Source organism: Solenopsis invicta, chromosome 12 (assembly GCF_016802725.1).
Source record: "Solenopsis invicta isolate M01_SB chromosome 12, UNIL_Sinv_3.0, whole genome shotgun sequence".
NCBI classification, from domain to species: Eukaryota; Metazoa; Arthropoda; class Insecta; order Hymenoptera; family Formicidae; genus Solenopsis; species Solenopsis invicta.
The window spans coordinates 20,193,123-20,216,993 of NC_052675.1; the positions used below are offsets into that span (position 1 = coordinate 20,193,123).

At 38.7% G+C, this 23,871-nt stretch overlaps 1 protein-coding gene and 2 long non-coding RNA genes across 9 annotated transcripts in view; 1 reads left to right on the forward strand and 2 right to left on the reverse strand.

Moving 5' to 3' along the window:
- The window catches only part of LOC113004081, a 63,285-nt gene that overhangs the window by 14,449 nt on the left and 24,965 nt on the right, over positions 1–23,871 (forward strand). The gene's annotated exons all lie outside the window — the stretch shown is intronic.
- Positions 1–23,871, reverse strand: part of LOC105202731 (PDZ and LIM domain protein Zasp) — a 37,621-nt gene that overhangs the window by 3,295 nt on the left and 10,455 nt on the right. Inside the window, exons 2-16 of one of the 7 annotated variants that reach the window (XM_026136257.2) lie at positions 15,575–15,726; positions 15,026–15,197; positions 14,773–14,909; positions 14,359–14,459; positions 12,965–13,238; positions 10,981–11,166; positions 10,680–10,779; positions 9,918–10,064; positions 9,178–9,234; positions 8,335–8,470; positions 7,824–7,868; positions 1,808–1,958; positions 479–665; positions 281–401; positions 11–126 (exon numbers count right to left, since the gene is read on the reverse strand). In XM_026136257.2, the coding sequence (XP_025992042.2) occupies positions 11–126; positions 281–401; positions 479–665; positions 1,808–1,958; positions 7,824–7,868; positions 8,335–8,470; positions 9,178–9,234; positions 9,918–10,064; positions 10,680–10,779; positions 10,981–11,166; positions 12,965–13,238; positions 14,359–14,459; positions 14,773–14,909; positions 15,026–15,197; positions 15,575–15,726 (2,082 nt within the window). Of the gene's footprint in view, positions 1–10; positions 127–280; positions 402–478; positions 666–765; positions 848–1,807; positions 1,959–7,823; positions 7,869–8,334; positions 8,471–9,177; positions 9,235–9,917; positions 10,065–10,679; positions 10,780–10,980; positions 11,167–12,964; positions 13,239–13,684; positions 13,848–14,358; positions 14,460–14,772; positions 14,910–15,025; positions 15,198–15,574; positions 15,727–23,871 lie in introns of all 7 variants that reach the window. The other 6 variants (XM_026136259.2, XM_026136260.2, XM_026136258.2 and 3 more) reach the window with 6 other exon arrangements.
- On the reverse strand, positions 15,758–23,745 carry LOC120359149. Its single transcript, XR_005575965.1, has 2 exons — positions 17,795–23,745; positions 15,758–16,076 (listed from the first exon to the last, which is right to left on the reverse strand). It is a non-coding gene; the product is annotated as an uncharacterized LOC120359149 (long non-coding RNA).

Here is a 23,871-nt window from a genome sequence, read left to right on the forward strand (position 1 = left end):
ATTCACTTACCGTGCAGTTAAAGCACTGGCTGTGATAGTTGTTGTTGAGGGCTTCCACCCAGCGATCGCCAGCCTCGACTGGGAATCCGCATGCGAAGCATTTCGTGGTGAATAACTCATTCCAGTCTGTATTAAGAAAAGATTACCGCTTAATTCTCAACTTTTAATTGAATGACATAAATATTATTTAAACTATTATGTTTTAGCATATATTTTTTTATATTTTATTTAATATTGCTGTTTATATATATTTTTTTTTTGTTATCGCGAGAATACTAACCAGCTTCGCAGTATGGTAATCCTTCTTCTAAGAAGAACGGACTATTGCCGAAGAGCTTGCCGCAATAAGCGCAATTGAAACATTCAGGGTGGAAGTGCTTTCCAATCGCGTTCAAGCAATCCTGCACATTAAAGGGGAAGGGATCATAAATAAATTGAATTGTTTTCATCGACGATAAAAAATCGTCGGTATACTTACTCCCTTGATCTTGTTGTTGCATTTATTACACGTAGGCGCAATGAATCTTTCGAAACAGTACTCGCAATAGAGTTGTCCTTTTTCCTCGACGAAGCCAATGTCTTGAAGAGGACGACGGCATTGGGCGTTAACGCAGACGAAATGATCGGGGCACCAGATTTGGCCCAAAGCGGTGATGAAAGGCCCCCTATAATGACATTGTAATTAATTTGGTGATTATCTCGTAAGATATTTATTTTTCAAAACACACAGATGTTAATAGACATTTATTTGAAGTTTATACGAACCTTATGCACTCTTTGCCATCTTTACAGCACACTGGTTTTAGAGTGAAGCCGTTCGACTTGTGATTAGTATTTTTTTCGTTAGCTGTCAACAACATGCAACGGAAATCATGTTAATCATTTACAATTAGACAAGTACTAGTACAAACAAATGCAATAAATTCTTGTGTATTATTCTGATAAGCGAAAAAAATCCAAGTTTTCAAACTCAACAAAAAAACATGAAAAATAAGAAGTGCTATTTTACGGTTGAAGCGGATCTTGGCGTTCAATAATATTTTTGTAACAATTATTTAATGTGTTTTTTTAATTTTACAAACTGCGTACGGATACGATTGTCGGAGTTTGAAACACATGCCACGGTTATCGACTTTAAGATGCTTGAACATTATTATTATATTTGACAGTTAAATTAATTGGAGATATTATTTCTATCTTCAATTTATGATTGCGTTTTAAAGTCTGACAATCATATCGGCACGCAATTTATAAAACTGAAAAACTTATTTAATAATTAAAAATATTAAGCAACAAGATCCATTTTAACCGAAAAGAATTGAAATTGCATTCCAACGTAGCAACACAAAATTATAATAAAATTTTAAAAATTATATTTACATCTAGTGTTTAATTATATCAACCAAAATTTGCATAATTGTGCAGATTAATTAGCAGTTTGTTTACATTCGAGACGCTGATTTGAACATGCTGACAACAGCGCGAGAATATATGAGTGCTTAAATTTTCCTAAAAAAAAATTCTTCGAATAATTTAAAATTGGAAAAATCTCTCAAAGACAATAAACACAACATTTAAAAAATTACAATAAATACATACGTACACACATACACACACACGATGTATATACAATATAATATATTCATCAATGTAAAAACAAGTACGAACACAGAAAGAAAACGTTTGTAGGAAATAAAACAAATACGTCCAGGACAATATGTGAAAAGCAACAACGACAGTAGCAGATATCATCATCATTATCATCATCATTGTTATTATCGATCCAGACAATCGTAACCCCGAGTACCTGACGTATGAGTTGCAGTGAGCGCACAAGGGTATACGCGATCCCGCTCCAACAGCTTGATTCAGGATACCCCGTCCACGTTTAGGCGCGCTGCTACCGGCAAACGATCCGCTCTTGGAACTCGTACTGCCGAGGCCACCGATTCCAGTACCTAGATCCGGGTGGGACGACAAATTTGGTGGGTCTACTAAACTCTGGGTTTTTCTAGGGGGATCACAATGGATCTGGTCTTGGCAGCGGTTCTGAGTGTTCTGGCAATGATTGCCGGACTCGCAGTGGGTTTCGCGGTAGCTCTGAGTATGATAGTAAGTGTTTTCGGTGTAATTCTGGGTCTGAGGAGTCTGAGCTTGAGTCTGGATTGGCTTGTAAAGTTGTACCGTGGGCACATTTGACTGGCCGCTCTTGGCCGTCAATCGCGCAAGCTGGCCACTCAGATTAGTGCGAGGTTTGAAGCTGGGAACCGAACATTGAGGAGTCGATGGGGAAGTTTCTTCGTAGGGAAGCGGGATTTGAGGGAAAGGAAGATTGGCTTTGGATTGATTTGGACCAGGTTTTTTACAAGGTGCCACGCAGACGGAACCGTCTGCACACGGAGCTATGCATATGTCGGAATCCGGGTAGTTGGAGATGTTGAAGTCGCAGGCGGATTCGCGACCGCAAGTACCGGACGGTTGACCGCAGGTACCAGATCGCATACCGAACGAAGGCGACACGCATACGCCCGATCGATCTTTCGTAGCTGTTACGCAGATTCCGGATCTAGGACACGTAGTCTGAGAACCATCGCAAGGCACTACAACAACGCCAGCTTTGATTCCCTGATCAGAATGCGCTTTGCAAGGTAGAACAGTCACCCCTGTTTCCGAACAAGGTTTCGGTGAAGGAGTCTCATATCGCACATGACGCACTTCAGTAGAACTGCTGTAAGTCGGCTGTCTTACTGGCGTAGATGATATCATAGGACATGACAGTGTAGGTTTCGTATGACTCGTCTTATTGATGGCACAGATACTTGGTTTCGAATTCTGCGGCGGTAATAACTTTTTTTGCTCGCATTTCTCATAATCTTCGAATACTTGAAGTGATTTCTTCGTGTGAGTCGCAATATTCTCCTGCTGACTTGTCTCGTCACTCGTCATACATCGTGTTTCCTGGAATTGAGCATAAAGTGCGTCTGTCGGGCCTGCATCGAGGCTGTTGGTTTCTTTCTCGTCGTAGTTGACGGTCCTCGAAGCGGAATATTCCTGCTTTCTGTGACCGCTGTCGGTATCCTCCTCCACATTATAAGAAATAGTCTTGCGCGAAGGGAAATGCACCGATCCACCGCGTTTCGATGGTGGTGGATCCTCTCGAACTTTTGGGGCTTGAGCCTTCACGTAATAAGCCGGTGGCTCGGGCGGTCCTTGAGCAGGTGATTTGGATCTGTGAGGCGTTGGAGTAGGTGTTCTACTAGGAACATACGGCTGACTCTCTATTGGTTCCTTCTTCATTGCTACCAAGTTCTTCTGATAGGCTGGTATAGCATCCGGCTTTTTCAAACCACACGTGAAAGGTTTGGATGACTTGGGCGTTTCCGGTCGAGGTCTCGCGGCAGGTGACGCCGAAGAGTCTCTCAGACGGTGATCAGGTGGCGGAGTAGGCAAAGGTCGCGGTCTCACTTCCTTTTTGATATACATCTGTTCTCGCGCGTAAGATTCTCTTGTTGTACCCTCTTTCCCATACAGAATGTTTAATGGCGGGCAATAGCCACCATTTTGTAGCTGAAGATTCGGAGACTGCACTCTATTGGCAATCTGTTGATCCTCTGGTCCAATTTCACGACTCAGAGGAGTGTAAGATCGTTCGGGCGCTATCATGAGTGCTTGCTGAAATGGTGAGATGGGTCGAATCTCCTCTTTGGGTGGTGGTGGCTTAGGTCGACACCTGTGATCTAAATAGATAGTCTCCTCGGTATAAAGTTCTTTCACGCTGGAAGTGGCGTTTAGCGGCGTGTACGGCCGATCAGATACAGTCGTCAAGGCGTTTACCATCTCGGACTTCCATTCCTTGGGCGTGGAATTTTTTACAGGTGTGTCCGACAAAGGTTTTGGGCCGGTTTCCGTCTCTTTCATGAACTGTACTTTTTTCTTGCATGTCTCCATGGTCTCTTGAGGCTGCTGTCCGTATTTCGTTACAACACTTCGCCTCTCCGGCATCTGTTGGTCCCGAAGACTCTGATGGACTTCTACTTGCTCACGCAAGCTTTTTCTACGCCCGTCTTCCACGGCTCCTTTTCTTTTCACGCGTTCCTGAACCAGCACTTCTTCGGTAATTTCTTCGTACGTCTCCTTTGTAATTTTACAGCGTCCCGGAGTGGACCCGTCCGATTCCGTGATGCGTTCTTCTCGCACGACAGTTCTGCCCAACGGTTGTTCTAATACTTCCTCCACCTCGTCATCCTCTTCATTGAAGGTTACATGCTTTTTGTTACTTTCCTCCTCTTCTCGCTTTCTTCTTTCTTCTTCCTCTTGCCGTCTTCGTTCTTCTTCCTCGCGTTTCTTTTTTTCTTCTTCTTCCTTTCTTCGCTCTTCCTCTTCTTCTTCTCTCTTTCTTTCCTCTTCTTCTTGCTTTGCTTTCTCCAACATCTGTTGGGCATCAATAGCTGACGTAACCGTCTCGGCAGATTCCTCCACAGTTCGTTCTGTCGTGTCTTCCACTTCTCGATTGATGTGTCTCTCAGTTCTTCTTGTAAAATATTGAGACTCCGTTTTGTCTTCCGCTTCTTTTATCATCGGCGTGCTAGATCTCTCCATCGGCGAAGACACCCTCTCCACAGTCTTTTCAAAAGTTGTCGATTGCTTCGTATGCACACCGTCCACCGTTTCCTCGGCCGTCTCGGTAATAAGATCATGTTCGCCTTGAATTCCCTTCGAGACTTCCGCTTCATCCGTCTCATCACCTCTCAGATCGGTAACTTCAGTGTCGATTTCTTTAACCGTTTCTGCTGGTTGTTCCCGCTTAGGTGCGGGCAAAGGAGGTTTTGGACAGATCGTTTGCTCCCTTCGACAAATCTCAGTTCTATAAGCTCGTTGTTCCTCCCGATGTTCCCTGCCGCCCGATATACGTTCTCGATGACAAACTTCCCGCTGCATGAACTTCTTGCAAACTTGTCCTGCAGGCTGTTCTTGCTGTGCCGCTACTGCATAACTCTGTTGATAAAGATTAGTACCTCCGCTGCTGACGGTGGCGGTCCAGGGTTTTGGAATCGGTTGAACAATTCTGGTAGGCGTCAGCGACCTTCGGACACTGTCGGTCGAACTTGGCCTTGAGGTTGTCATATCCGATCGAGAAGTCCTACTACTGGTGTCCACCAGCTCGACACGCCGATACGGTTGTCCAGGACAACTTATCCGGTCCATCGCGTCAATTTCGTGCCGACAACCGCTCTCTCTCAATACCCTTTCAACCTCTCGATCGATGCTTTCACTTCGATGCCTCTCGGTTCTACGACTCAAAGCTCGCTCACAAGCCTCAATGCTGGCACGTTTTTCTTTGATCTGATTTTTGTCGAGAATAGGATTTGGATTGATATATAGAGGACTGGCAGTGGGATATGTGATATCTTCGATAGGTTTCGGGGGTGGCCAAATGAGGTTCCGGCGGGACTTTACGGAGCCGGAACGAGCGGGCTTATCTCTCGTGTTTTCCACGATCTCGTAATAATAGGATTTTTCGCAAGTCTCGCTGTTGGAGGTTTCTGAGATGGCAAATGGGGGGTGGGCGACAGTGATAATTCGCCGGAATTGCAGGGAAGAGAAAACACGTCACACAAAAAGTGTATAATGCACACGTAGGGAGGGTAAGTGATCGATTAGATTCGTCAAGGTACGTTAGAAAGAACAGACAAAAGAAAACAGAGAAATTTGCAGTGAGTAAGAAGCACGATGAACCGTGCACGGCTCGCGGTCTCTTTCCGAATACATAAAAGAATATATTTAAAAATATGCAAGAGTAATAAATAATTTAAATTTGCCAAATAATTCTTAAAAATTGTCATAATTTTTGCCATAAGTTTGTCAGAATTGTGTATTGTGAAAGAGAGTGAAATTAAATACTTTTATAAATAATAATATTTATTATAATACTATTAAAATTTTATTTTATTTATTTATTTTATATTAAAAAATATTTATTGTATTTTTTATTATACATTTGTTCAAATATATGTTCAAAGATATTGCTTATTTTCTTCATTACAAATTTATAAAATGCATAATTAACCTTCTATGTTCGTGAGATAGTTTGTTAGAATTTTTATTATTAAAAGAATAGCAAAGAAGAATAGAGTTATTAATGTAATAAATAATTCTTATTTAATCTGGTGATTTTTTTCGACGGAAGAGAACCCCGAGCTCAACACGGTATGCAAAATTAAGAAAAAAAAAGCAAAATTATAAGGCATTCATTTAAAGATTTTTTTCATTATTATATTGTATAAATCAACAACTGTGCATTTTGATAATCACTCGGCACTCGACACTTTAGAGCAGCGTGAAAGCTGCGTGCCTTTTTGGGTTAGATATTGCTTTCAGATTTGTCACAACTAAAAAAAGTTCTACAGCGATAATGCATAGTAACATCGATATATCTCGAATATTTGAGATTATCGATGCAAAGCGAAGAAAAACGCTGTATGTGTCAATTTGTGAACGAGTATCGAAGAAATAATGTGGCGCAATAAAAAAAATCGTAATAGACGTGCGTTCGTTGAACGAAGAACTTTATTTTGCATCTGTATTTATGTATTCAACACCCTGACTTGATGACAATACAAACTGCTATCAAGGTGTGATATCTCACGATTTCTATTCTCGGAAGAGATAAGACAGAAACAATTCCGAGCATTATCGGAATATAATAAGCATTGCAATATGTTGATAAATTGATAGACATGTATTAAGATATAGCTAAAGACAATCTCACCCTCGTATGATCTAATTATTGGGAAATGTTAAAAATTTTCTATAAAACTCGAAAGAAAAATCGTGAGCAGTAAAATCAGTTTTTATAGTCTGGCACTTTTATCATCTGGATCGTGTTTGCATTTCGGTTGCCAGCATGAAGACGACGACGGCGCCATTGAGAGCTATTGATTCATGCGAATGTGAGGGAGAAGGGTCTGGGTTTCGGGTTGAAAGACGGACCGGCTGAAAAAAGATAAAAGAAAGATTATACGCGGAGAGGCACGATAACACGACGTCGAATTTCACGAACAGGGGGGATCAGTCTATGCATTTTCTAGAAAAGAGTTACTGCTAAGTTTTCCTAAATATAATTTCTATCATGAAATAAATAAAATTAATTTTCTTTATTGAAATTAATACTACAAAATTTTTTTTTATGTAAAAAAATATATAAATTTTTTAGAAAACAAGATAGTATGAAAAAAATTATTAAAGAAAAAAAAAGATTAGAAAGGAAATTATTATCATAATGTTAAATATAATATATTAAATATTAGATATCTAATTTTATCATAAACGATTTCTATATAAACGTTTTTTCTCTTATGGTACTTGAAATATTTAACAATAAGGTACAGTTATTTTTTGAATAATTTTCCGAGTGCATCGTGCAAGTATTTTAAGTATGAAAGTAAAGAGGGATAAAAGCGCGTATTGGAAGGTCGCTACAAACTGTCATAGCTCTCAGAGTTCGCCGTCGTCGTCGAGATAACGACGAATGATAAGAAGCCACGAACGAGACGATTGAAATTGAGAGAGATCCTTCTTTTCTCTTTCTCTCTCTCTCTCTTTCTTTCTTTTTGCCTCTCTTTATCGCTATTTAAAGAGATCATTACGACGTACAGACCAGTGAGGACCAATGATCGATCGATCGATATAGTGATATAATGTATATATGGGCTGCGTGCAAGGAAGAGAGAGCGACATGATGTATGAGAACGTAAGCCAAAGGAGGCGTATCAGCCAAAGCTCGAAACTCGGTCAACCGAGCGGCTCTAATCTATTCGTCGTACCTCTGAAAGGCGAACTTTTTGGCTTTGGCAGGGTAGAGTATCGACCTATTTGCAAGAATCGAAGGCAGAGTTATAGGCCAAGGACGCACAAGACGAGATCACGATTATCTTAAATCGATTACGAGATCGCTCCTTCGAACTTCTCATTGTCAGATAACTGCATGAAATCAACAACGCAAGTTTCCCGAGTGAAAAAAAAAGATGAAGAAAGGAGACGGGATTATCATTTCTCTATCCGTTGTCGCTCGCGCGGATTGAATATTTTGACTTGCGGAAAAATTAAAAATTAAAATCAATATTATCTTCCTCTTTTTGTATTTATGATAAATATATTTATGCGATATTAATCTGAATTGTATAGATAGATTTAAGGTGGATTTTGTATTTTTTTTTTTTTAAATCGAACACCGATCTTGAAAGATAAAACGAGTTTTCGTTCACCCTCGTGCTGTTGCATCAATTCTTTAAGTTTACATCGAATCTATTTACATTGATATTAAGATTGACTTACCTGTCACGGTCTGGCTTTGAGGACGTGGCAAGGTATTGCTTCCGGAATTGAATGTCGGAGTCGGAGACAGACTCGATGAGAAGCCACTCGATCCACCGAAGGGCTTAGGACCAATGAGACTGTTGCTCGTTGGTGCCTGTAAATTCATAAATTTTCTTTAATTACCATTATTATAATACAGATTTTTATCTAACTTTTATGCTATAATCAGTGGGGCATTTTCGATTTTAAAGTGGTATTTTAATATAACAATTTATTTTACATCGGTTATATAATACTTTCTTGTTTTGACTGTTATAATTCTTGACTCAAGTGAATGTAATATAAAAATAACTCTCGTCACGAGAGATGAGGCGTAAAGTAAAATCACAACCATAGAATTTACGGATTGCAAAAGGTTATCATTTCCAAATATAGCCGAACATGCGAGATTTCGCTGCTTTGATAACGCCAGTTAATGTAAAAGTGCGATAGGTTAATCAGTGGCCCATATCGCGCGAAGTCTCAAGAACATTGTACTATTTCCGTGCTTAAAACTGTTATTTCTATTATGGAGGTCACATGCAAGCAATTAACACACATATTTGCACTATACTCGAAATATGCAGAAGCTCCAAAATTAACAATTTCCAATCGCACTGTTCGAACATTATTTTATATTTATATTATCATGATACATTCTCGATGATAAAAGTTGGAATTAATTTTCGCAAATTAAATGAATTTAAATCGAAGCAACGACGTCTCGCATGGCGTTGATTTTTATGGGGTAATTTATGTACTGACAGTTTTGATGGACGATCGAGATCAACGAGAGCGTTACGAATCGTGCTGGGACTTTACCTGGACTGATCGTAAGCTGGGTGGATCGACAGGCGGGGTGCCAAGGCGGGTGGTGGGCTGCAATGCACAAAACGACAGAACGATGTCATGTAGGACGAATGATTAAAAATGAGGCGAAAGAGAGAGAGAGAAAATGTGAGTGAGTGAGTGATTGAGTGGGAGGGAGAAAAGACGAATCATCATGAACGTTCCCGATTACGACAGGCTAATTAGTCATGTGTTCGAAATAGTCGCTTGCAAAGATAATGGTTAACATAACTAGGTAGTCAACTGATTCAAGGACACTTTCATGACATCCCGGTGATTGATTAATCATCTTTATAATAATACTTGAGTCAATATAGATAAATCTTCGACGATCATGTATTGATTATTAACAAACATATTGAGATCGAGAAAACATATGTTTTTCTCGTTCTGCATATCAATCAATGGGTGCACAAGATAATCAACTATATATTTCGTATCCATGTAATTTTTCTAACTTTTATGCTACAGTATACAATATTCTATGATATAATTTAGGATATTGATGCTTCTAGTATTTAATTTACTGTACGTATATCATGCAATATTTTATGACATATTACGAAATACTAAATTTATAGTATTTTATCTTCGTTTCAACGTCAGTCGCTTTGATTGATTATTCGATGATTATTTATATAAGGAAATCATGATAAAAGAGGTACGTTAGCGTGAGCGAATGCAGAGATCGAATTTTCGAGCACGTTGCCAACCTCTGTGCCACCTGTTTGGATGGTGATCGTGCTCGTGAACGTTTTCGACTCGCCGTTGCACTCGCCGTTCCTGATACATCCGTTCGTGTTCGAGGTCGAGCGCCACGTATGCTGAGATCCGGAATCGGGGCTCGTACGATTGCACGCCTGGAAAAGCGATTAGTGCCAAGCAAGGACCACACTTGTTAAACTCTCAAGATAAGCGCGCATCCCGCTCGTCGGAAACAGATCTTTCGCGACACGCGGCGCGATCGTCGTGAATTTATGACATTTAAGCGTTTTAGCATTTATTATGATGAAAGTTTCCAAGTTAATCATTACAATACTTGTTTTGTCGACTTTTTAAAAAATATAAAAATATAAAAAAACGGTAAATGCGATTGTCTTAGTTTAAAATACATCGCGGAAATTTTCGATATTCTGATAAACGAACTTTCTATTTAATCGCTAAAATTATTCACAAATTTAAATCTCATAGACGAGAGGTGCGCTACGTTACTCGGGTATTGTTTCCTCCGCGCGATTCGAGAGAGAAATAATTTAAATGCGTCACGAGAGAAATTTCGCTGCGACCTTCGCTCGATTCGCAATTTGTAAGAAACTCCGTGAAATCACGCGCGAGTGCAGCAAAGCCACGCGCTCAATGCAAAATACTCGCTTCATAAGCCATGCCAAAACAGGCAAGAAAATGCGTGCTGCGCGAAAAAGTCCGCCCGTGATCATGCCTCGTAAAGAGAATCAAATTATGATGAAGCAACTCACGGAGAATGGCTGAGGCGACGATCCGTGATTGCTGAGGGGTGGCGATAAAGGTGCACTCGCCAATGCCGCGCTAATGGTACTAGCTGGTGCTTTGCCACCTCTGTCGAATCGTAATGCATTTTGTCAATTATATTTGCATTTCAATATTGTCTCAACTTTTTCGCATTTTTGCATTTATTCTTTATTTTCATTTATTTTATACATTTATCATATCGTTATTTTTATCATTTTTATAAAATTCTATATTGAACTTTTCAAAAGCGTAACGCATGAGACAAGTATTACATGTCGTATAACTTACGGTGGTATAGTGATGGGTGTAAGACCAGCCGGAGCATTTTGCCTGGCGACCAGTTTCGCGTGAATATCGCAGTACAATTTATTATTGATATTGTAGTAGCCGACATTCTTCAAGGACGTGCCGCAGGTCGAGCACTTGAAGCACTCCACGTGGAGATTCTTGTCCTTGATCCTGACGAAGACACCTCTGGAGAAGAATGAACGGGTTAATGACGCGATTAATTTGCATCTCAGCGCAGTAATTGATTTTCTTCAATGTAACAACAATAAACGGCGAGGTATAATAATGGCGCATCGGATGTGCCACGAGTTTTGAATTTTATTGCTATTCACTTCAAAAAGAGATAAAGAGACACAGGAAACCCGATACCTCGACGAAGGAGGCTATTATTTATATTATTTATATTATGATCTTCGTGAGAATTATAATGAGAGTGATGAAACGAATAAAACTCCAAAGATATACTTAGAGTTGAATATTTGGAAAAATATAACGCCATACAAAGTATACTGATACTCAAAACTAAACAGACTGTAATTGTATGTGAATGTTTTAAATGTAGTGTAAAGTAATTGTACTGTTCATGTTCCTTGTTTGTATAACAATCAAAATTATAATATATATAAAAAGAATTAAATATTTTGATATAACTTTTGCAACAATATTTGCAAAAAAAATAAAAGATTAAATAACTTTAGATATATTTGTCGGTCGTAAAATAACGTCTGTAAATTTCCTCGTACAAAAAAATTGCATTTTTCACCGTTCGTTGAGCGTAGGAAAAAAAGAGATAAAAAATATTGCAAGAAGATTTTGTTTAAAAAAAAATACAACAAAAATAAGAATCCACAAAAGTGTTCACAACATCGAAAGCGATTTTTTTTTTTATACGTTACTGTCAGTCATACAGTGTGCTATAAATGCGCGAAAGGTGCTATTAAGAGTGCAAAGAGTAAAGAGATAGGGCTGCGTTCAAGCTGCGAGCGAATGAGAAACTTTCGCCTCGTCCAGATACGACTTCCAGTAGGTTGTAAGCTGTAAGCTCGAATGATCACGTACGATTAAAATTCGTCCAGAGATAACAGTGATAACAAAAATGCACAACGATCGAAGTATTGCTTCGCTTTTCTTGAAGAAGCGATATTGACGAAAAGAGGCGGCAGAGTAAGGCGTGCTTCGAACGCATCAAGAAGACGAACATGCACTTCTCTTATCGCGTAAATTAATTTCTGTAAATTATGCAATTGTTACGGGAATTTGTAATTTTCCATTTTGCAATTATTGTGCTATTTGTCGTCCAACAACATGATTCTATATTTTTATAATTTATGTGCAATAGAAAGAGATGTGCACACGTTCTCTTTGAATCGGAATCTTCAAGATGATACTAGCATACGACAATCGAGCAACTCAGAGTAACGGCAGTGTTTTTCGGGAATTTTTGACGATCGTACGAAGTTCGCCGACTGCGAACGATAAGATGACAAATTATCCGTAAAATTATAAATTAATTTGTACTGTATATTGCACATATCACTGATACACTAAAGTACTAAACACACTAATATTATTATAAAAATGTTAACAGAAAACAATTTTTCATTAATCCTCCCAGCTAAAGTTTTCAATTTAATATCCAATTGAAATTTAACTCGTCGAAAGTCAATAAATTTCTTAATGACTTGTTTTAAATAAATTTTTAAGACTTGAAATTAATAAAAACTTGGCTTTATAATTAAAGAGAAACAAACGATTTTGATCAACAAGAAATATTTTAAGTAATAAAATAGATAATCTTTAAATATTTATTGCGATTGATAAATAAAAGATCTGGGCCGTTACAAATAATAATTAATAAAAAACTTGATCGCATCGTATCGCTCGCAGTACGCGAATGCGCGGACACCTCGTGAACGTCAAAACAAAACCCGCCGTGGCCGTCTCGTGCACAAGGGTGGCAAGAGTCTCGCTCGTAAATAGTTACACGATCACTCGGTCGCAGTTGCTACAAATGACCCCGCCCGGCGTCGACGAGTCCGACCCGGCGGAAGATTCCTGCTTTTGCGGTTGGGGCTCTCGATTCTTCCCGTACGATTCTTCCATCCATACAAAGTGCCTGCTATCGGCAGGCCTGCTATCGGCAGGTGCGTTACCACTACCGCCCATAGCATGAAACAGAGGCGTAGGTGATCTCGGCGAAGTGGCTCTCCCGCCAACCGCATGGCTCACCGAAGAGTAAAACTCTGTCCTTGAAGGAACTACGGCATGGAAGTAGAGAAAAAGCGCCATGACAACTGGCAACGGGAAAGTATCGGATTGGATATGAATCGCTCGACGAAGGCGCCCTAGGCGATCGCGTTCGCCAATTCATGCGAATTTCTCTATTCTCAGATTATCAAAATCAGATGCGTTTAATCGAAAAGAAACTTCCACAGATTTTATCTAGCGTATAATTAAAAGTTTCAAAATTAAACTAATTAAATATTAAATAGACTAATATAAATCTCACAAATCTGCGTCATCGTAAGTTCTAATCTGAGAATTGGAAATTCGCACGACGTTGAGTTACGTCGCGTATGTACGCAAGTGGGAAACGGTTGTCGTCGTTGCAATCGTGATCGTGCGCTATCTCCTCTCGCCGCTGCCTAGCATCTGAAAATAAAAAGAGACGCGCCGTAACGCGTCTCTAATCACGTAAACTTACACGATGAGCCTTTCGCACTCGGCACAAATGTTCTGTCCTGGTGGTAGGCTTGTTTGCGGCGTCGACGGCGTCTGCGGCTTCGTTTCCGGCGCCTGGACGGGCCTCAGTCCTGCCAGGGCGGGCGAGGTTGGCGTTATCACGCCGCTCACGACACTTGGTTCCACTATTTCGCAAACAAGTTATCGTATCGGCATGCAACAGGTTGGCTAAAGCCGATTCTGGCCCAGCCGGTCAGTCGCTGAAGAACGCGTCGATTTTTCAGACAATTAAATATATACATATTTGTTCAAGTTTTAGAATCATTTCTAAATTATCCTGCATTTTTTTACATAATTTTGTAGAACATTTTATACATGCAGAATGAAAATTGAGAGTGCAGTTACATAATGATACAGGATAAATAATAAATTATATTTGATTTGCAATGATAAAATTATTATAAAATTTTACAAGATTTTGAAGTAATTAATATTCAAAGAATAAAAAAAGCCACTCGTGTTGCGGGTTAAAGATACACGAACGGGTATAAATTTCGTGCAATATACGTTCTTCAGCGATCTCGTGTAATTTTCGTGTACGTGTACATGGATAATAGAAATAATTATACATGCTAGTACTAATAAATTTTAATGTGTTCGATTTCTTCAGAAATCACAATGTCAAATGTTACTAACCAGGTTCCGGAGTCCTTGGTTCCTTGTCCGCTTCTTGGACCATTTTGAAAACCTCGCTGTTCTCAGCATTGTAGTTCTTCTCGTTCTTTTTGAAATTCACCCTGCAACATTCGCATTTATAAACAAACTTTTTCACATTCATAAAAACGAGACGACTAGCGAAATTAACTGATCGTTAACATTTGTCGGCGGTACTAGCTGATAAGTAAAAGAATTACTAATGCCATAAAATTTCCTTCGCATTATGAAATCTTTCGGTACAATATTTAATTAATATTCGCAAAAATTTTATAAATTTTGTTATAATCTGGATCGTGTAATTTCATTCTTAAATGAATTAAAGAAACATCTATATTAAAGTAATCCCGTCGCCGACTGTTTCTTTTTTTCCTACATCCGGTTTCGCGATTTTACCCAAGGACACCTCCGGCGAGGACCTCCGCTTGAGCGGACAGCGTCTCCGCGATCGTTTCCTCGCTGTAGATCCCCACGGGGCTGTTGTACTGTTTGTTCACGATGGATTTAATGTGACCGTCGCCGGTGCCGTTCAGCTGAAAATTATTACGTTCCGGTGTAGAGAAAAATAAATAATTGCCTTTCGCGTTTTTTTTACGGAATCGATGCGGCGGATAGATGATGCGGATAGATTATAACGAACGATACTAACGAATGGCTTGGGGCTGAAGTTGTGTCCGCTGCCGATGAGGGGTCCGTCCTGTTTTTTCACTGCCAAAGAGGTCTTTGTGACTGGCGTGATGTTACCCGCGGACGCGGTGTGCATCGGTGACGGCAAGTTTGTGGTTACGGGTGTCACATGCGGTTTCCAGGTACCGCCGCCTCTGTAATAATAATTTAAATCGCTCGTTAAAAGACGACGATGGACTTTGAATTATACATTAATTGCAATTAATTAGTTTTTTCATAAAATCATCCTGCGAATCATCATGCGAAAATAACGTAAATTTATTTAGAACGCAAGGAATTGGATGATTTTTGCGTAAGCAGAGACTTTAAATAAATGATAGGGATCAGTTTCTTCTTATTCTAGAATTTTTAATTTTATACTAATCACTGGCCTAAGAATATCTTTTTATTAATGCAGTAAAATTAATTAAAGACTTTGATGTTCGACGTAAATTTTGAGATCATCGAAGCGACGCATTTTTTAATACTGAATCATTCGTTTATCGAGCTTTGTTATGCTTAGCTGTCTCACCTTTGGACGGTTATTTCGAAATTATTTCCGGCCTTGACTATGACATCCTGCGCGTCCTTGTGCCTCAAATTATACATGTCGGTGGTGTTGACTTTGATAACCGCATCGCCAGCTTTAAGACCGGCAGCTTCCGCCGGAGAACCGCTGTTAACCTGCAATCAAAGCAGACTGATTCACATTATGTCGAGAAAAATTTTAATTAACGGGCTATCATTACATTGTTTTTTTTTTTTTTATTATTATTACTTAGCTAATATATGACTTATGTAGCCAAGTGTACAGTGTTGATCCGAAGATCACACTAAAAGAAGGGTCTGATCAGTTGCGACTTTTGAAATTCTCATCTCGAACCTCGGGTCTATTTTTACGAAACGCGTCGCCGAGTCGGGGCTCTCCTCTCCTCTCCTCTCCTCTCCTCTCCTCTCTTCTCCTCTCCAGAGTCCAGACTCCAGAGCCACTATATTTAAGTGCACGCGCGTCATTACGCCTCGAATGTCGGACACTGTGCATCCATTCACATTAGAGACGGTGTTGTCGTCAGGGGGCGGAGAGACCGTTGACAAAAAGGAGATAGGGTAAAGAACGATGAGGGAAAACAGAAGGGCCCAAATTAAAAAATCAAGCGGTCCTTTTTGTGAGCGATCTTTCATCGTTCTTATCGAGCGTGCTAATTGCAAACTCGATCCGATGATGATGAAGGCAAAATTAACAAAGACCTTTTGTACTAATATAGATGGAAATAAAAAACTAGCGAACAATTTATTTGAATACTATTGATATAAAAATGTGAAACACCATCTAATCCGGACTTGTTTAATTAATTAGGATATTTTTTGCAAGTAATGTAATTTTAATGTTGAAAGAAAGTAGAAAGAATGTAGAAAGTTGAAAATAATACAAATTTTTAAGTATGATTATAGAAGAAAATTGAATACATATTTTAGAAAACATAAAAACATAAAAATGATTCTGATATGATAACTGAATTTAATTGTTTTTTTCAAAGGATTAAAATACATCGCCCTACTTTTACAAATTGCTTACTGATTTTGCAGAATAACGTTCAATGCAATAAATTAATTCAGAAAGTTAATCAGCGGAGGAAGACGCGTCATTTCGTCATTGCATGACGTGCGACAGGTATATAATCGAGACGACGCACGCGAGCGATTCGTTGTCGTACCGGCCGTAGTTGTTCGATATTCTGGCAGAGCATCGGAAATAATTAATGGGTTTCGACCTAATTGTAGGCAAGCGCGCGAGGACAACAAACTCTCTCTATAAATATATCTCATAATATATTGCCGTTATTTTTATTGCGAGTGGCGCGACAAGGGAGCAACCGTCTTCCCGTAAAACACATCCAGACGGAATAGATCTTATTTCGTTCGTCGCCTTCTCGAAAAGTGGGTCGCTTCGTAGGCATTTGGAAATATGACGCGATATACATTTTGCAATTTCTATAAATTGCAAATGCGACTGTTTTTATGAACGGAGAGAATTACGTCCGTGAATTTTCATCGTTGCTTATTCGCGTATTGTTATTGCCAAAGTCATTAATTCGGTGAACAGTTTAATGAATGCTGAGAAGGGCCGTGACCGTAAAAGTCGTGACCGTAAAAGTGTACCCTTGCATAATTTGCCGGAGGCATAGCGTTGTATGTGTTTCCTTAAAGATCAAGACCAAGATCAAGAATACATATGTATGATTAACTATACTTTATGTAAATTATAATAGAAAAAATAAAAAACGAGTCTCGCAAATGTATAAACAATATTGAAAAAAAAAAATATTCTGTAGATTAAATATTTATATATTTTTATTATTTTCAAAATAAAGAATTAACAAATAAAGCTATTAAGAGTTCTAAAACGCAGATCAATTTTGCGTAAGTATATAATCTTATTCAATCAAACTTAACAGTTACATCGATCTGCTTTTTTAGCGCAACAATATAATTCACTAGATTTAACTTTAGGAAGTTAACATAACTATTCAAAAATTAAAAAAGAAATAAATAATTAAGGATGGAATCTGTACTCACTCTGATACAGAACATGAAAAGGTCCACTTAAGATTTTTAATCTACAATTGGATCAATTCCGATTCTTCGAGATCGATAATAAACTGATAAATTAAGATAACTAATAGTTTTATTTGTTAATTCTTTATTTTGAAAATTTCAAGATTTTTATTTAGATTATTGTTTGTTTCATTACTTATTGTTAGAGATCGTCATAATCCAACGGAAAGTGTTGCTTTAATCTTCGCCGCGCGTGTTTTGAAAGTTATTAAGAAAGTTCTTTGCGTTCTCACTTAGACACTGAGAACTAAGTCTCTCTGCCGAATGGAAGGAAGTGGAAGATCCTACAACCATAAAAATGCCACTTTTGAGAACAAATGGTCTTCTAAATACACGCTACGATTGAAGATCTCTTCTGTTACTTTCTCGGAATTTTCATTAATCCTTCTCATTAAAATTAAGATTTCTCTCAGATCTCCTTGAGATTAGATTCCCTTGAAATTCGCTGTTTAATCTCGCGATTTTCGCTCTTTTCAAACACACTCGCGCGGAACGTCATACTAGCGCGAAATCAGAGCAGTGAGCTTGAGAGAGCAGTTAGATCTATGCGTGTAGTTGCCGCAAATAGAAGCTCGCAAGCTTGCGTCATCGCTCTGCGTGTGGTCGTAATACCTAGTTTTACTGTTCGGCCTCGTCTTTGATTCCGATAAAGTCCGATAGGCTAAGCATACGACTTCAGAATGATCTTCGCGGTTAAATTTTTACGATCACGACACGTGTAGGTGTAGACTTTTCAAACAACATTGTTCTCCGTTTGACGAGTGTTTGATTGAAAAACAAAAATCTACGCTGTAAAGGTTCGTAAATAATGAAAAATCAATGTTTTAGTACACGTTATTATTGATGAATAATAATCAATAATGATGATTATTGTCATGAACTGTGATTTATAATGGCTGTGACAATTTGAATATAAAAAAAGTCCAGAGGCTTACTTTTTATTGCTGCACTGAATTGCAAAATTTCTCTTTTCGCTTTTGCCAAATTTCATATACTTATTTCACTTTAAGTACAGAAAGTGTACATTAGTTTATCTATAAAAAAAAAAAAAACAGACGTCAGATGAACGGTCAGAAAGTATGCCGCGCGTTTCGCATTTCCTGGCGACCGTGTATCTTTCGGCTGATGCGCCTAATGGTCCACCGATCTTCGCGGTATCCCTGCGGTGTCCACGAAGACACGGGGACGTAAGTCAGGGTTAAGCTGTCGGTGGGCAGGCCGCTTCTAAAAATAGTCTTGGACCGGTCTAAAAATAGGCTCCCCGAACACGTTACAGTCGTTACGTACATACACTCGCAATCGAGTCGCGGCGGCGGCGGCGGCGGCGGCGGCGGCGACCGAGAGGTAGAATGCATCAAGGTGCATCAAAAGCTCGTCCCGATGCACGCAACACGTCGTCGTCCGCGGCCTGCCGCCGCGATCGTTTCTATTCAGCGAGTAATTACGGCGTCAATGCGAGGAGCCGATGAATGAACGCGCGGAGGAATGTCTTCGAAGGTGCACCGATCGTTTCCGCGAAGCGTAGGTCGTAAAGAATCGAGAAATTATTCGCGATTCTTCTCTTCCTGTATTCCGAGAAGTAAAAAGAATTAAAAGAAATCGTGTTCTAAAAGCGTGACTTGAACTTGTAACATGTGATTCATGTTTCGAACTTGGATAATCTTAACATTAAAATACGATTTTTATAATTTTTCTTTTTATATTTATTCTCGGAAGGGAGGGAGTGCGTCTTTGCAATGTATCTTTATTTTCACATCTCTATACGTAAGCGTAATCGATTGAATTCACTTTAATGCAGATTTTCACGTTTGCAATGCGATCTGTGCCTACATCCCAGATAGCAACGATGTCCGTATTGTTGCTGGCACATTGCTTGCATCACAAAATGCACTATAGAATTGCAGTAACTGAGTCCGCGTCTGTTGGCGAATTGCATCACGATATAACTTTGGGTAGCAACTTATCGGAAGCTTTGAAATCGTCGTTATCAAAATTCGCACTGCTGCCATAATAATTATACGACCATATGATACCGCCGCATTACCGACAACGCAAGGTAATTTTGATGTTGCTCTCTCTCTCTCGCCATTAAATTGCTGGCAATATATGATGTGTACGTACATGCATTGTTGCCCGCGTGCAATTCTAAATCATTGAAGACGAATATACGGCAGAGCAGGTGACCAGCGTCACAAGCAATTACAGATATTTTCATATTTTTCTGCACGCAGTGTTTTTCCTTTATCAAAGCATTGAGAAAAACGTGCTGAAACGTGCGCATAAATTCGCACGATTTTACTGAGACATCTGCTTCGTTATCCGAGATTGTATTAGAAAAATCGAACGCAACAATTGAACAATTAAATCGGGTTGTAATCAATGTCACGCGAATCCGATCCCGCGATTTACGCGACGAATAAGTTCCCGGATGTCAGTTATTGCGTCCGAAACACCATCACATGTCCGCCTGTTAGAATTGCTCTAAAAATAACTGCCGAATATGCGTGGCGCGTGTCTGTGTACGTGTGCGTGTAGGTAGATGCACTCGTGTGTAGTGAAACTGAGAGGGAGAATACACCAAGGTGTACGAGGTACGCATTCCAATGGGCGGGTTATCAGAGACGGATCCATCCCACCTTCCCATGTTGGAATGCATCTGTTCTTTTTTCTCCGTTTCTCTCTTTCTCTCCCTCACTTTCTCTCTCTCACTTGAGCTTAGGACGAGGACTCTTAAGGCTCGTTCATACGTGCAATACCCTCAAAAACGCCGCACCGGCGGGGAACGCAGCTCGTGCGAACCAGTTGCATTTTATGCCGACAAAACGTGCAGAAACGCGAGACGCGTTTCATATTTTTCTACACGCAGTGGTTTCCTTTGTCAATGCATCGAAACGAGAGGAACGCTGAAGCGTGCGCGTAAATTTTCTTAGTCCACTTCTAAGTCACAATTAATATCAAAATTATTTAATTTTGAAATTTAATGTTCTATCAATATTACACGTTTTAATTTCCTAGGTTTTGTTTCAACGATCTATTATTTTGCAAAATTTCGTTGATGCATTAATACAATAATATCTTAATAATAGTTACAGTGTAAATATTGAAATATTAATTTTTTTACCATATTCTAATCACAGTTATACAGTAGACACGTATAAAAGTGTAATTAAAACATAATAGATGAAATACAACAAAAGCGATCTTTTAAATCGATATTCCAGAATTAGGAGAAAAATTATATTTATTGAAAAATATATTTTACATTTATTGTAAAATAGGTTTGACATTTTTACATTATAAAAATATGCTAAAATGTGTGCGCGAAAAGAGGTGAAATAAATTTTTCGATCTTTGTCCATTGCTTGAATCATTTCGCTTCGAGGTCGGATGTATCGATGCGTCGATGACGAAATAAATATCGAAGAGAAACTGAGTTAAATGCCTCCGCCGGTTCTTGTGGTAGAAGAAATAGACAATAACGTCAGACCGAAATTATCAGCGCACAGTCGACTGCACATGCACACACATACACGCATACATACAACACGTAGCTCTTATCTTTTTAAACAAACTGCCTGTTGTTACTGCCGCAAAGTGTAACAATATAACAATGGTCAAACGAATGTATCGCGTACACGGTACGCGAAAAATCGCATGTTTTTATCCGCCAAATATTAATGACGTCAATCTTTGGCATTTACGCGATAGATACATATTTAAAACAGATATTACTACAAAAAGTTTTTTTAGTCCAACTTTTATTTCGAGTTTCATTTTCGTATAAGAACGCGATAAATTGACACGGAAAGATCTGAGACTATTTTGAAGGATCTTAGAATCGCGACTGTGATTGTGAACGACATACCAGATGTCAGGAGACGAAAACGAGAAAACGGAGGTCAACGAGAGCGCGTGAAAGTAGAATCAATTCTCAGAGGCGTGTATGAGTCGGCATGACGGAGGAGACAGTTGAAAGGAATCACAAAGGATCGCAAAAGAGTATACCGTCGGAGTGCATTCGAGATCGGTGCAAACGCGTGTGACACTTTGAGAAAGATACAGAAACCGATATTGATTGAAATGGAATAAATTTTATTTACTATCTTTAGTTTAATTTCTCTCTTTCTCTTTCTCTCTCTAGATATAATTGAATTTTTCTAAATTTTCCATTTCTTTAATTTCATCTAAAACTTCCTCTAGAGGAAGAAATAAAATCCGTCTCTGAAAATAATTGTGGGGTATGTCGCAATTCCTAAGAGAGACGCGGAAATGTTTCCGTTACAAGCTGAACGAATCTGTCCGCGGTTATTTCACGAAGCGAAATCAAGATCGATTGGTTTTCGCAAACACCGCGCGAGTGTTTGTTTGCGCGTAAGCGCGGGTGAGAGTTACTCGACGACGATGGAAAAAGAAAACACTGAAAGTGCTTTCAGTCATTCTCTTGATTCATCGGACCGTCGAGATTCTTCGGGGCATTTAAGCTAATATTTGTATACGCGTCGCCGACCGCGGCGAAAGGAAGAGAGTGTGTGAACGCGAAGGTACGTTTCGGTGCCTGGATGAATCATTTCTGATGAATGAATCCTGATAACTTCAGGAATTCTCGCACACGATGAGCTCATGTCAAAAACCGTTCGTGAAAAATGACGAATGACGCTTGTCACGCGCGTTTAACATAAACTCAACTCAGCACAAATGCGACGATGATTTCATCCCGGATTGCATCGTCGAATGCGTTTGGATGTGAATTCTATCGCTCCTTATTCACCCAAATGAATCATTGATAGAATAAAGTTATTTGCGCGGAGAGCCCAATTTTTCATATAATTTTTTTATCAGATTTTTTAATTAATTTTGATTAAACTTTTTTTTTACTGAAAGCACATAAAAGCGGATTTTTCAAGAAACAGTTTTATACTGACAATGAGTAGAATATTCTTTCGACTCAATGTTGCATCAGGTATTTAGAATTGAAAAAAAATATATAAAGGTTTTAAAAATACACGCTACAGTGTGCAAAATATAAAAATCTAATCTGTCACAATTAGCTTTCGAATTTGATTCTGTGTGGCAGAAGTTTCGTTTGAAAGCTCTCAGACATTGTCTGTATCATTATACTAACAGTGGTAAAATCGAACAAATGTTTATGCGCGCGACGAAGATATATGGCGCCCGATACCACCAATCTGCGTTCTGCTTTTCTACGACGTGGATTTGCGAATATATATATAGTTCTACGCGCAGTTCGACTATCCGCCGTCGTAATCGTGACACAACCGCCGCGATGCGATGGGGGTGTCGCGTTACCAATGGATTCACGAGGTGGTATGGTCACGACAAACAAACGGGAGAAGACTGATTTCTGCCCCGACTTTTGGCAAGTTTCCCACAACCGCCTCCCACTATCTTCTCCTCATTCTCGAAATCGAATCGACATTTACGACAACGGTGCACCGAAATCTCCGGCTTCGTCATCGAGATACAATTTCACTCGCCGCGTTTTTCGCCAATTTGCCAGTCGCTTCTTTTAATCGAGGATTAAACCAATTTTTTTTAATTATATAATATTATTCGAATTAGCCGATTTAACAATTAATTAATTAAACATTTATTATTAATTTCTTCATGTTTTATAAGAGTCTTTCAGATTAAAGATGTATCGGACATACGATTCTTACAAAGTAAATAAAATTTGGAAATATGTTAATATTAACACTTCAAATAAACTATGTATTTACATATGAAAGTTGGGTGAATAAGATTATGTTTTTATTTAATAACATTTTTATTGTTTTTACTGTAAAAACTAAATTAGTTTTTACAGCATTAAAAAAGTCTCAATCTTTTATGTAAGTACTTCAAAATGATTTATACAAAGGTTTATCGTGATTGTTTAGTTAGTTTGTAAATAAATAAATAAATTTTGTTTATTTTACACAACTGATCTTTGCATCGCAATGAAACTTTACGTGAATCATCTTAAACTTTTAAAGTGCTTAAATAAAAAAATTTAGATTTTTTTATTATTTCATTATTAATTATATTTTCATTAGAGCACGTGTCTACTTCTTATTGAAATAATTTTTTATCCAGATAGAAAATTGCCGTCAAATTTTTTCTTCTACTTTCAAATGCAATATAAAACAATCTGTTTTTTTTCACAATTTTTATATTTTGAAAAATGTCCTTAAATACATCCTTAAATATATCGGT